The 13,114-nt window shown below is 36.5% G+C and overlaps 2 protein-coding genes across 6 annotated transcripts; one reads left to right on the top strand and one right to left on the bottom strand.

Moving 5' to 3' along the window:
• The first annotated feature begins 211 nt into the window (after nucleotides 1-211).
• Nucleotides 212-8,278, top strand: LOC142631596 (protein NLP9-like). 5 transcript variants are annotated; one of them, XM_075805800.1, is made up of 7 exons: nucleotides 212-677; nucleotides 944-998; nucleotides 1,245-2,354; nucleotides 2,649-2,693; nucleotides 2,803-3,561; nucleotides 5,961-6,081; nucleotides 6,683-8,278. In XM_075805800.1, exons 3-7 carry the CDS (start codon nucleotides 1,407-1,409, stop codon nucleotides 7,813-7,815), a joined length of 3,006 nt encoding a protein of 1,001 aa, XP_075661915.1. In that variant the 5' UTR covers nucleotides 212-677; nucleotides 944-998; nucleotides 1,245-1,406; the 3' UTR covers nucleotides 7,816-8,278. The 5 variants fall into 5 exon arrangements, with proteins under 5 accessions (XP_075661915.1, XP_075661912.1, XP_075661913.1 ...); XM_075805797.1 differs by having other exon boundaries at nucleotides 1,169-2,354; XM_075805798.1 differs by having other exon boundaries at nucleotides 1,164-2,354.
• A 1,375-nt stretch (nucleotides 8,279-9,653) lies between these two features.
• On the bottom strand, nucleotides 9,654-10,898 carry LOC142632380 (uncharacterized). Its single transcript, XM_075806803.1, has 2 exons — nucleotides 10,310-10,898; nucleotides 9,654-10,006 (listed from the first exon to the last, which is right to left on the bottom strand). The coding sequence occupies exons 1-2, from the start codon at nucleotides 10,896-10,898 to the stop codon at nucleotides 9,654-9,656; spliced, it is 942 nt and encodes a 313-aa protein (XP_075662918.1).
• Between the last annotated feature and the right edge of the window lie 2,216 nt (nucleotides 10,899-13,114).

The following is a 13,114-nucleotide window of genomic DNA, read 5'->3' as shown; positions in this document are numbered from 1 at the left end:
AAATGAGAAATATAAATCAATAACATAGAAGTAAGTACATAATGGTAAAAAGAAATCCCATCCTTGTTTTTCTTCAAATCAAATGGAGGGCAATAATGGAATCACCGACTAGTTCCCACCATATATGATATAATTCTTAGATCCAAACAATACTTTTGTCCAAAAATAACAATCATATATTCATATGCATACACATACACACACACACACACACACACACAGTTCATCTTTTTTCCTTCCAAAACCTCTCTCTCTTTGCAAAGTTTTAAGACTTCCTAGTAATCACCATAGTAATTAGCTCCCCCCCAAAACACAAAAAAACAATTACAAAAACAAACAAACTTTCTATTTTTAGATAGTCTCTGTCTCTGTCTCTGTCTGTCTCTGCCACCACAGGTACAATTCACTGACTCCGGACTCGGACTCGGACTCGGACTCAGACTCAGACTCCAACGAGCCGTTACACCGAATTCCCTCCCCTTTGGGTTTCCAGTTTTAGAATCTATTCTCTTGTTTCACTCTTTCAGTCTCTCTCTCTCTCTCTCTCTCTCTCTAAAAAAGTCACTCTCTCTCTCTAGAAAATTCTTGGACTTTTGGGATTTGGACCCAGTGAGTTCGCCGAGTTCGAGGATTTTTGGACAAGAACTCATAAAGTTTGAGACTTTGACATACTTAAGGTCGGTTCTTTGCTAATTACTATGTTTGTTTTTGTATTTGGTATTTTGGGTATCTGATTTTGGTCTCTAATTTCCTGTTTCATTCGTTTCCACTGAATTCCAGCTTAATCTCAATAGCTTTCGGTTTGTTTTGTTATTTTTTGCATACCCGGTTAGCTTGTATTCGTATATGGATATGTACAAGTACTTTTGTGTGTAGAATAGGATAAATCTGAAGTGGGTTTTGCGTGTTGTTGCTTATTGTGAACTGTGGCCTTTTGTTACAGTAAATTGCGGCGGGTTTGGCGGTCAGCGTTCAATTTTTGAGTTAATCTTTTTGAGGTTAGTGTCCTATTGCTTTTACGGAAAAGTTAATTGAATGATTATGTTAGTCAAATTAATATATGGTAATAGGTGATTGGTTGTTGTTATATAAATTTTTTGGTTATTTGGCTTTTGTTTTCATGCTTGGAAGTAGTGAGAAGTTTGATTTTGCATTGTGGACAGTGCAGCTTTTGTACTGTTTGAATTTGGGAAAGGCTTGTTTTTGTTGTGAAATTTGAGTTGTTTGGATGATTCTGAGTATAGGCGGTGGTAGACGGTGAAAGACAGGTTCATGAGAAGCTTTAAGGGTCTTAGTATGGAGGACAGAGAAGATAACATAGAAAGAAGAATTTTTTTGAGCCACTGTCAATTTATAGATCTCCAGTGTTAGTAATTTCAATTGGGAATTTGGTTTTTGATCTGAAGATGGATAACTCCCTTTCGTCTAAAGAAAAGGGGACCGGGTTTTGGCAATCTCCAAGACCTCAGTTGGAGAATTTGGTATCATTTGAAGGAACAAGGAGCCTGAATTTGGAGGATAGCCTCTCGGATCTTATGAATTTTGATACGGATGCTGGATGGTACAATAGCCCCAGTGCAACAGATCAGCTTCTCACCTCTTACAGGTTGTCGTCATTTCCATCAACGCCTTATGGTGTGTCTTCGGATGCTTTGAATTTCTCGGAACAGAATGGTGGTGCATTTCCTGTTAATGAAGTTGGTGGAACTTTCAATCCTGTGGGGAATTCTTTCAATTGTGGAGATAAATTGATGTTTGACCAAATGGACACCCAATATGGGTTCTCAATGGATTTGAACGATGCAAATGGCTTGGCAATTGCACAAAATAATTGTTCTATTCCTCAAAATAGTGTCTTTGATATGGAAAATTGTATGATACCTAGGCCACTTAGTATGTCAGTTGATGAGAAGATGCTTAAAGCGTTGTCTCTGTTCAAAGCTTCATCTGGTGGGGGTATTTTGGCACAAGTTTGGGTTCCCATGAGGCTTGGTGATCAGCACATCTTAAGCACTTGTGAGCAACCCTATTTGCTTGATGAAATGCTTGCAGGGTATCGTGAAATTTCAAGATCGTTTATTTTTCCTACTGAAAGGAGATCAGGTTCATTCCTTGGGCTTCCTGGTCGTGTGTTTACCTCCAAAGTTCCAGAATGGACTTCAAATGTTAGTTATTACAATAAGGTTGAGTATCTGCGGGCGGATCATGCAGCTCAGCATGAGGTCCGTGGATCTATTGCTGTGCCAGTTTTTGATTCTCCTGAGATGTCATGCTGTGCTGTGTTGGAACTTGTCACTACCAAAGAGAAGACAAATTTTAATGCAGAGTTGGAAACTGTTTGCAATGCGCTCCAGGTTAGTATCCCTTTTCCTTTTCTTTACTGCTAGAATATTCTTTCAATCTTTTTGTTTGTTATCCTGTGTTAAATCTTTTGGCCATGTTCAAAACCTCATAAATTACACCATTAGATCATCAGTGGAAAGTTCTGCTTCAATGCTATGAAGCAGTTCCTGTATCATTTCTTGTAGACGCATTTCCAGAAAATATACTACAAAATAAATTACTTGTATTCTTTGCATGAAATAGTATTAACTTAGAAAAGGTTTCAAAATTATTATTGGATCTGCTCTGATTGCGGTACTCTGCAGGCTGTGAGTTTAAGGACTACTGAACCTCCTCGAATTCGTCCCCAGGTACAAATCATTTGTCTTCCCTGCCCTTTTCCCTGCATATACCTGTTTTAGTATCTATTAAGTACAGTACAATTTTGGTGCTTCTAATAAGTAATCATGTTATTTGCAGTGCCTGTCAAAGAACCAAAGAGCTGCCTTAGCAGAGATAATTGATGTTTTACGAGCTGTGTGTCATGCACATAGATTGCCACTGGCTCTGACATGGATACCTTGTTATTACACTGAGGGAGATGGTGATGAAATGACAAGAGTACGGGTTAGAGAGGGCAACACAAATTCTAATGAGAAATGTATACTGTGCATTGAGGAAACAGCTTGTTATGTGAATGATAGAACGATGGAAGGTTTTGTATATGCATGCCTGGAACATCATCTTGAGGAGGGGCAAGGTATAGCTGGGAAAGCACTTCAATCAAATCATCCCTTCTTCTATGCAGATGTGAAGAATTATGACATAAGTGAGTATCCACTTGTCCATCATGCGCGCAAATTTGGTTTGAATGCTGCAGTCTCAATCAGGTTAAGGAGCACCTACACTGGTGAAGATGATTATATATTAGAGTTATTTCTCCCTGTCAATATGAAGGGGAGTGCAGAACAGCAACTCTTGTTGAACAACTTATCGGGTACCATGCAGAGAATATGTAAGAGTTTGAGGACAGTCTCAGATGCAGAATTATTTGGGGTGGAAGGCTCTAAAGTTGCATTTCAGAAGGAAGAAAACCAAAACTTTCCACTGATGGCTATGCCTGGGGAAAACTCTCAGTTGACATTATCAGATAATGATGTGAATTCAACCAAGAAGATGCCATTGGAAGTGCCTAACACAAGAAATGATATAATTGAACCAGATAGTCTTCAAAAGCAAGTAATGTTCTTAGTCACATCCTCCTTTCTTTTTTCTTCTTTTTTTTTTTTTTTGGGGGGGGGGGGGGGGGGTTGGTTGGTGGGGATGCATGTTCTAACCCTTCTGAAACTGTAAATAGCATGCCTTGGTTAATGGCTAGTTATGTGCATAACGTTCTAGCATTAATTGTTCCAAGGAACTGTATGGTTCCTAATATATTGCAATTGTACCAGTGGGATGTGGGTTTATCCTTGTATTACTAGTTTAACTATTGATGAAAGTAGTAGGATACTTCATACTTGTTGCTTTTATACTGGGGAGCAATTTATTTTTTATTGGGTTCTGTAGAATTTGATAGATAACAAACTTCTTCATCCCTTTGTTGATACCCTCTAATGATATGCATCAGACCAATAGATTGTCTGATTGAAAAGTAAACATGTACTACTCTCCCCAGGATATACTTTTTAGTTAATATAGCTGTAATAATGTTGCATTAAGATTTAAACATGCTGAGCTGATGTTAGCTTTGCGCAGCTCACTAGGTTCAGCTTTGGTTTGTTAAACTTCTGAAGAGCCCAGCTTGGGCTTGTTTTGTATTATAAGACCTTGTGCTGGTTCTTGGTCTGAGCTTAGCTTTTCACTTAAGAGGTTCATTTGGGAATGTCAATAAATATTTTAGGGAAATGAACTTAGAACATGAAAAAACCAGGTGAGTATATGGATGCCTGATTTTCTTTTGCCTGATGCATATTATTGGGTTCTGTGGAACATGATGAAAATAAAAGTACATTGCTTACTCGAGAATGCGATAGCGAGGGCATTGGTTCATTTAGCACATGTTAGGATGTGGTAAAACTGGATAAGGTGTTTTCGTTCTAGCTCTCATTAGTTCATTCTGGAAAACCAAACATGGAGCATAATCTTTGACCCCAAATTATCATTTGTGATAGACTTTAAAATTGAGCAATCAACACCTATATTTTTACAATAAATGCAAACAGCCCCATACCCTTTAAATTGGTGTGAAAATTGATATTTCTTTAACATTTGAGTATCATGTTACTCTATATCAAATTAAAAAAAAAAATGTTTTAAATTAAACAAAACTGCCATATAACTTTGACAATCACATGCTAAAAATGCCCAATTTAACCTCAATTTTCAACAGCAAGGGGCTATGTGTATTTTGGGTTTAACTTTGGAGGTTAATTGCTTGATTTTGAAGCTATCACATGCTAAATATGCCCAATTTAACCTCAATTTTCAACAGCAAGGGGCGATGTGTATTTTGGGTTTAACTTCAGAGGTTAATTGCTTGATTTTGAAGTTTAGGGAGACACCACAAATCACCTGATACTTCAGTGTGGAGAAATTCAGTTTGCCAAAATAAAGAGGGAAAACGTTGGAATATACAGAGACAGGCACAAACCCACACATGGTAATATCAAAGCCATCTTTGACTAAGTGGATGTAGGTTCAACTCTTAGTTTTACAATTTCTTCCAAGCTTCCAAATTTCTTCCCTTCTAGTTTTAGCCTGTTCTTTCTTGGGCTACATTCCTAAGAGATTAAACTTTTGGGATGATTGGTTTCCTATCTTTTTATTTTTAGTAAGTTACACAGATGTGTCTGTGGGTCTTGAACCCATGATCTTACCCTACATCCCGTTCTTGAAGTGAGAGTAAGAGCCATTTCAGCTAAGTCATAAGCATTCTTGATTGAGTATAGGCTGGCAGCCTCATGAAATGTATGCAATAACTATGAGAAAATAAGCTTGCTGGTTTCTCATGACACATATAAGGGGAAAATTGGTGTCCTTAATGTCCTTAATGCACTCTGAACTAACCCCTTTTCACTTCCTTGGGACCATGGCACAATATTGTTTTGGATTTTCACCATTCTCAGCTATGGAGCCTTTGTTTTCTCTCCCTGATAAAGATGCTTCTTTGTTGCTTTATCTATACATACCTTTATGTGTTTGTATATAAATAGTTATATTTCTTAGCCATGCTCAAGTGATAAAGAGACTTCCTTCTATCTGTACTTGATTTATATGAAGGTTTGTGGTGTTATGGCATTTTATGCTCAGTGAGCGAAATTACTAGGAGATGAACTTTCCACTCTGAAAAATTAATCCTGTGCGATGATCTCATATGCCTTCATATTACTTGGTAGTTATTAATTATGCTATTAGGGAAATCATAGGACGTAAATGACCTGGATCCTGCCATATTTTATGAAGCATTTCCCTCAAGCATTCATTAGTCATAGAAAGGAAAGCAAAATGTAGGAAATGAAAATTTTGACGACTCCAAAAATTGTATTCTAGCTTCTTGCAGAAATTTTGTATTTACTTTGTGCATGATTTTGAAGAGCTTGTGGGATTTAGTTCTTAATTGTTTCTTATAAATCTTGTAGGCAACAAGTGGATCTAGAAGGCATGAGAAAAAGCGAAGTACAGCAGAGAAGAATGTGAGCCTGAGTGTTCTTCAGCAATACTTCTCTGGGAGTCTTAAGGACGCTGCAAAAAGCATAGGCGGTGAGATTCATTGTCCATGTGTTCTCGTTTCTTAGTGAATTGTTGCAGTTATTCTAGGTTATTTTGCTTTGGTAATCATCAAATTAAAGTGAGGACTAAATTACAGGAGAAAAATTTAATGGTATTGCTAATTGTTTAGTTTATAATGTTATATTGCTAAGTTTTTTCCTGTAAAATATTAAAAAGTTAAGTAAATATGGGCTTGTACATAAAGTTCTGACCAAGGCTTGCATGTAGTATCATTTGCCTACCATTCATCACCATCTATTTAGTTGCATTGGGAAGGTTCATTTAGTCCTAACTTTAATGTTATAAGAATTGTTTAAACTGTATTGTGTATTATCTAGAATTACAGATGATAGTGGGAGGACTCTTATTTCGGGTAGGTAAACAATGCTAACTTAAAGACTTAGCATGGGACAATATGAAGGATCAAGAGGAATTTGTAGTAATAACCTTCTATTGAACCCCATTGCTGAGTTTACATAAAAGCATTTTATAAATATTAAATATTTTTAAAGATTTATTTAAAAGAAACTTATGAATAAAATCTGGTATTTATCTTCTTCTTTCTTTTTTCCCCTTGTTTCTATGTCAATAGTTTGCCCCACTACACTGAAAAGGATTTGCAGACAACATGGAATCTCAAGATGGCCATCCCGTAAGATAAATAAGGTGAACCGTTCCTTAAGGAAAATACAGACTGTGCTTGATTCTGTTCAGGGGGTGGAGGGAGGATTGAAGTTTGACCCAAATACTGGAGAGTTTATGGCAGCAGGCTCCATAATCCAAGAAACTGGTTCACAGAAAAGTCTTTTCCCTGACAAAAATTTGTGTGTCAAAAATGCTGAGCTAGCCACCCAAAATGCAGTTTCAGTACCTTCAGCCCCTGGATTTGATGGCATGAGTTCTCTAATTAAGCTGGAAGAGGATGACTGTTCCATGGGTTTAAACCAAGTAGCTCCCTCAAGGGGTAAGCTCAATACAAACACATGTGGAGAAGAACTAAGGAAATCCAATGCCTCTTTGATTGATTGCAGTGGAAATTCACAATTGGTTTCAATAAATGCTGTACCCTGCCAGCAGGCTAGCCTTGAGACAACTTCTCAGGCTTCTCCTGAAAATGTCTCCTTGGGCTCTTATCTTGTGAACAGAGGTGAAAAATACGGTCTGAACAAGGGCAGCTTAAAGTTAGAAAATTCTGACTGCTACTTTGTGTCTCAGAGCTCATTGGCTGCCGGTGATGATATAGATACTGGGATCGATGTGGATGATGGGATTGTTGAACATAACCAGCCTAGTTCTTCAGGTATGACAGACTCATCAAATGGTTCTAGTTCAATGATACGCGGCAGTTCATCAAGCTCTCAGAGCTTTGAGGAGCAGAAGTACTCTAAAGTCAAAACAAGCTGTGTTGATAGTGGATCCAAAATTATTGTGAAAGCTACTTACAGAGAAGATACAATCCGGCTCAAGTTTGAGCCTTCGGCTGGGTGTTTCCAACTGTATGAAGAAGTTGGAAAGAGATTCAAGTTGCAAAATGGGACATTCCAACTCAAGTATTTAGATGATGAAGAGGAATGGGTAATGTTAGTGACTGACTCAGATCTTCAAGAGTGTCTTGAGATTTTGGATGATATCGGCACACGAAGTGTGAAGTTATTAGTTCGAGATATGCCTTGTAGTATGAACAGCTTTGGCAGTAGCAACTGCTTCTTGACAGGAGGCTTATAATATTTGAGTCCGGCTTTTGTAGTATTTAGGTCAATTCTACATGGTCCTGCAGGTTCTAGTTCATGTGCATGAAATTCTTCAAAGTTGAGAGGCATTCTGTACAGTTGCCCCCATATCTCTGAAGTTTATATGCTTTTTCCTTCTCCACTGTCAATTATGATATGAGACATTAATGTGTCTAACATGTTGGCTGTTGCAAGAACTCAAGTGAAAAAGAGGAAAAGAGCATATGTGGGTCATGTGGAAACCCCTTCTATGACTAAGTTCATGTATAGGTCTGTATATGGTAGAATTGGGAATATAGGTTGTTGTAGTTGCAGAAGGATTCATGGTATGATGTTCTGTAGTGCCCTAATCACAGTCTGTATAGAGATTTTACATATGTTTATATGAGAAAATAGATGGCTTAAAGCTGATGATTTTGTGCTTTACATGAGGAAGAAAATGACATTTTTACTTGTTAGCAGTTCAGGCTTCTGAGGGCATTTTGATTGATCTCCTATGAATGAGACCATTGTGTGTATTTGGGCGTGGTCTGTCACATCTATGAAAGGACATCACCATATGCTTTATAATTTAAAATCCATTGAAAACTGTCTGATAAAATCTATAAAATTAAGGTAATGTTTTATTATTACCTTTTTCACAACTTGTTAAGATGACATGTTTTGATTAGAGAAATATTGATTTTATATAGTTCATCACTTATTTAACAGTTTATTACCTATTAATCACAATAGTTCACGTCAGCAATTGAAAAATAGTAAAAAATGTTATGTCATTGTAAGAGCAAAACAATCCGCCAAAAGTAAGCAAGGAGAACTAGGGGAAAAAGTTGAAGAGAAGATGGATTCAAAGGCCCAAAGGAAAGGCTCTTTTGCTAAAATTATGGGCTATAAACGAAAGCATCTGAAGACCTTTTTTTTTTTTTTTTTTTTTTTTTTTTACAACCCAGTTTGCAAAGCTTGGAAGCTGGAAGAGAGTTTCAGATGTCCATGTAAGAGCATTCACAGCTGGATTCTAAATCCTATCTTATTTTACCATTTCAAAAAGCTACTTTATCAATTATACAATACGATTTTACAATACACCTAACATCCCAAAACTCTATTATTTCACATTTTTATTAAAATATTATTTTTTAATCTTTCTTTATTATTTCTTTCCAACCGCCATTTTTTTCAAATCTACACTATTCCAACGGTCTGATTTAATTTCAAAGCCACACTATTCCAAGTTTGAGTACAACCTGCCAATTTATGATTCAATTTCTTTCCAACTATTTCAACAACCTGCCATTTTATTTTATTTTTGAGAAAGAACCTGCCAAAATTTATGATTTAATTTCTTTCCAACTATTTCAACAACCTGCCTTTTTTTTTTTTTTTTTTTTTTTTGGAGAAAGAACTTACCAAATATCAATGTACTGAAACTTACCAACATTAAAAATCCACGTACATATTTATTCCATCAAACTTGCCAAATATCAATGTAAAATCCACATGCATATTTTTAGATGCATCCTGTCAAATATTAATGTATTCCACCTGCCAAATATCAATGTACTCAACCTGCCAACTTAAAAAATCCACATACATATATATACATGCAACCTGTCAAATATCAATGAATTCAACCTACCAATTTTTAAAATCCACATGCATATATATACATGCAACCTGCCAAATATCAATGTACCCAACCTACTAACCTTAAAAATCCACATACATCTATATAGATACAATCCACATATATAAATATCAATGTTGCCTTTAGAAGACTCGTACATATATCAAATTACAATAAAGCCCACATGCATAACTCACACAGTTAAGTTCCTACAACTCCCCTTCTAATTGCCATAAATGTTCAACAAGGTCTACTTGGAGTTGAGAATGAATTTTATGGTCTCGAATACATTGATGGGTTTCAATGAACTCCGAAAATTCATTTGTGCGCTCTCGTGACAGTTGTACAGTAGGATTGTCATCAATTTGCTCATAATCTAATTCCATCGCTTCATTTACATCTCGCTTATCCTCAATGATCATATTATGAAGAATTACGCATGCTTTCATGATGTCTTGGAGCGTTTCACTATAGAAAAATCTTGCAGGTCCACGCACAATTGCGAATCTTGCTTGAAGCACTCCAAATGCACGTTCTACATCCTTCCTATTCGCCTCTTGGACTTTTGCAAATAATTTTTGTTTGTGTCCTCATGGAGATGGAATTATTTTAACAAATGTTGACCACTTCGGATATATGCCATCGGCAAGGTAGTATCCCATTGTATACTCATGACCATTGATTGAGTAATTAACTGCAGGAGCACGGCCTTGTTCGAGCTTAGAAAATATAGGAGACCGTTCTAATACATTAATGTCATTATTTGACCCAGGTAACCCAAAAAATGCATGTCATATCCAAAGATCAAATGATGTGACTGCTTCCAAAACAATGGTTGGCTCACGAATGTGACCAGAGTACTGACCTTTCCATGCAGTCGGACAATTTTTCCATTTCCAATGCATGCAATCAATGCTCCCTAGCATCCCTAGAAGTCCACGTCTTTCCCCATTGGCTAAAAGTCTAGCAAAGTCTTCGTTGTTTGGGGCCCTCAAGTATTCCTTGGAAAAAATATCAACCACCGCTTTAAAAAAAAATTTCAGACTTTCTATTGCAGTGGTTTCTTCAATCCGCACATACTCATCCATAAAATCAGCTGTCACACCATATGCAAGCATCCTAAGTGTAGCTATTATCTTTTGAAGAGAAGATAAACCGAGTCTTTGGGCATTATCTCTCTTTTGGATAAAGTAAGGTTCATAAGTTTCTACCTTAGATTGAATACGGAGAAAAAGAGATTGACTCATCCGAAATCTCCTCCGAAATAAATTAGGAGGATATACTGGTGTGTCGGCAAAGTAGTCGAGATAAAGTCTTTTATGGCCTGACAAACAATCATGTTCGATATACCGACGATGTTTACGTTGTGATTTTGAAGCCTTAAGAACTCGCCTCATTATCTCATCCTCATCTGAGTCGTCAAAAAACAATTTGTGAAAAAGAGAGCTACCCATAGAGACAACCTTGAAGATAACAGTGTTAGGAAATTATCATTATTATTGCAGTTTATTATAATGACATTAGTTGAAATAAGCCAAAAAGGTAGTTGAAGCAAGTAAAGTCCTCATAGTGTTAGTAGTGTCAGGTGTGTGCAAGTTTATTTGGTGAATGATGTGTGTGTACAGAACGTGTGTATCATGTGTGTGTATAGAATGTGCATCCAATAGTAATGCCTCTCTCTTTATTGTATCATGTGTGTGTACAGAATGTGCAATGATGCTAATCCATTTCTACCCTTTTAATAAATGACAAATTCTAATGCTTTCTCCTCCATATCTGTAAAGTTCATCATAAGCATCTATTTGAATAAAGTAAAAAAATTCATGTGCATCCATTAGATAAATATCCATTTAGCAGCCTCCAAGAATAAATTCAAAAGCAGTAACATATTTCTTAGTCTCCACCATTAGTCCAACTTTCATCGGGATAACCAAATAAAAAATCACATTTGCTAAACAATAGTAGTTCTATTTTTCTAAAATATACAACTAATAAGCATCAGCCCCCTCCAAACCAGAATGTGTGTGTCTATATATATATATATATATATTCAAAATAGAAATGTGAAACTACCTTACCCAAAGGACACAATCATAATTTGGTTATAATTATTACAATAAACTACCTACTATCTCACAGGCTTAACAAAATACTTACCATCTCACAGGCTTATGATATTTACATGTAGTGGGAATAAAGCATATGCAATGGGAATAAAGCATAAAGCATACATCATTAAACATAGAAAGGACATAAGTTTTTCATATAAGCAAAAATGATGTGATTACATAAGTGGCACAACCTACTGCCAATTGATCAAGTTGGAACAAGACATCATCTACATGTTCCAAACCTACACTTAAAATAAGCCACTACCAAAATATCATCTACATATGCCCAACCCCAACCCTAAAATAATATACTACCAAAATAAGGTTATGACAAGACATCATCTCCTTGGGTCAAACCCAACTATTTAATCTAAATGTTGTCTTGCAAGGATTTCATCCTTGAGATTTTCAAAATAAAGCGTTTCTTTTTCATTCATGCCACTTGTATCCATGGTCATTACTCTTCCCTCTTCCCTAATAGTTTCAACACGAAGCCTTTCCTTTTCAATATCAACTCTTTGCGCATCCACCCGAACCCTATCTGCATTGATGCGAAGAGCCTCTTTACCTTGTTCATGTGATTCTTGAATATATTGCAATTTTTTCACCAAATAATCAGCTCTTTGCGCATCCACTTGAACCCTATCCACTTTGATGCGAAGAGTCTCTTTATATTGTTCATGTGATTCCTGAATATGTTGCAATTTTTTCGCCAAATAATCCTCAAAACCCTTATCATCATCTGTTCTCTTTCACTTAGCCTTTTCGGCTTTTCTGCCAATTGGTCTCTCTAGCACCATTGTGTCATTATCATTACTACCAACTTGATCAATTGAACTTGGAGTTTGAGAGAGCCCTTTTAATCTTTCCTTAGGCATACTCCATTTTGGTTGGTTTTTCAACACAACCCAACAATGTTCAAATGCAAAAGCTATTTTTTTGCCAGTTGTAGGAGCTGGTGAAGCTTTATATAGCTCCTTTGCATCTTTCAACTAAATTTAAAAAAATAAAATAAAATAATTAGTGTCTTGAAACTATTCGGAAATTAATATTGTGACACCATTGCAATATAATTTATACCTTGTCCTCCTCAGTCCCACCACTTTTATTTCGAGCTTCAACTTTAGCCATGAACCCAACAAACCTACTTGTCTCCCTATTAATATTTCCCCATCGACTTTGGAGGGAGGAAGTAGAACATGTGGTTCCGTAAGTATTGTTCTCGCAAAAGTATTGCAAATTTTCTCCCAAAATGTTTCAGGCCTTTGGTCAGTACCTTGTACAGCATCCATGCTAATGTTAAGCCATGCAGAGACGAGGAGGTTGTCCTCATCTACACCGAAGTTGCCACCACATTTTGTTGGATTAGAGGTGACAATTTCATCAGCTGGAAAAGACTCTTGGATGGGGATTGAAGTATTTTGAGACCCATTTAAAAATGGTGCCACAAAATCAGAATCCATTTGTAAGATATTAGCATATCATGTTATGTCTTCTTGTGTATCCATCCCTTTTAAATAGGGAACTTAAAATAGTTAGTGTATGAAGTCAATTAGAGC

This window comes from Castanea sativa, chromosome 4, assembly GCF_040712315.1.
Source record: "Castanea sativa cultivar Marrone di Chiusa Pesio chromosome 4, ASM4071231v1".
In the NCBI taxonomy this organism is placed as follows: Eukaryota; Viridiplantae; Streptophyta; class Magnoliopsida; order Fagales; family Fagaceae; genus Castanea; species Castanea sativa.
Note: the sequence above shows the minus strand (reverse complement) of the source record. Positions and strands in the feature narration are given on the sequence as shown.

What these genes read in the sequence shown, in the direction of transcription:
- LOC142631596 (XM_075805801.1), top strand. Translation starts at nt 1,407, where the DNA reads ATGGATAACTCCCTTTCGTCTAAAGAAAAGGGGACCGGGTTTTGGCAA. An exon ending in CTCCTCGAATTCGTCCCCAG is followed by an intron (nt 2,694 to 2,802) that starts GTACAAATCATT and finishes TGTTATTTGCAG; the next exon opens with TGCCTGTCAAAGAACCAAAG. An exon ending in CAGATAGTCTTCAAAAGCAA is followed by an intron (nt 3,562 to 5,960) that starts GTAATGTTCTTA and finishes TAAATCTTGTAG; the next exon opens with GCAACAAGTGGATCTAGAAG.
- LOC142632380 (XM_075806803.1), bottom strand. Translation starts at nt 10,898, where the DNA reads ATGGGTAGCTCTCTTTTTCACAAATTGTTTTTTGACGACTCAGATGAG. An exon ending in TTGTCCGACTGCATGGAAAG is followed by an intron (nt 10,007 to 10,309) that starts GTCAGTACTCTG and finishes TATTTGCAAAAG; the next exon opens with TCCAAGAGGCGAATAGGAAG.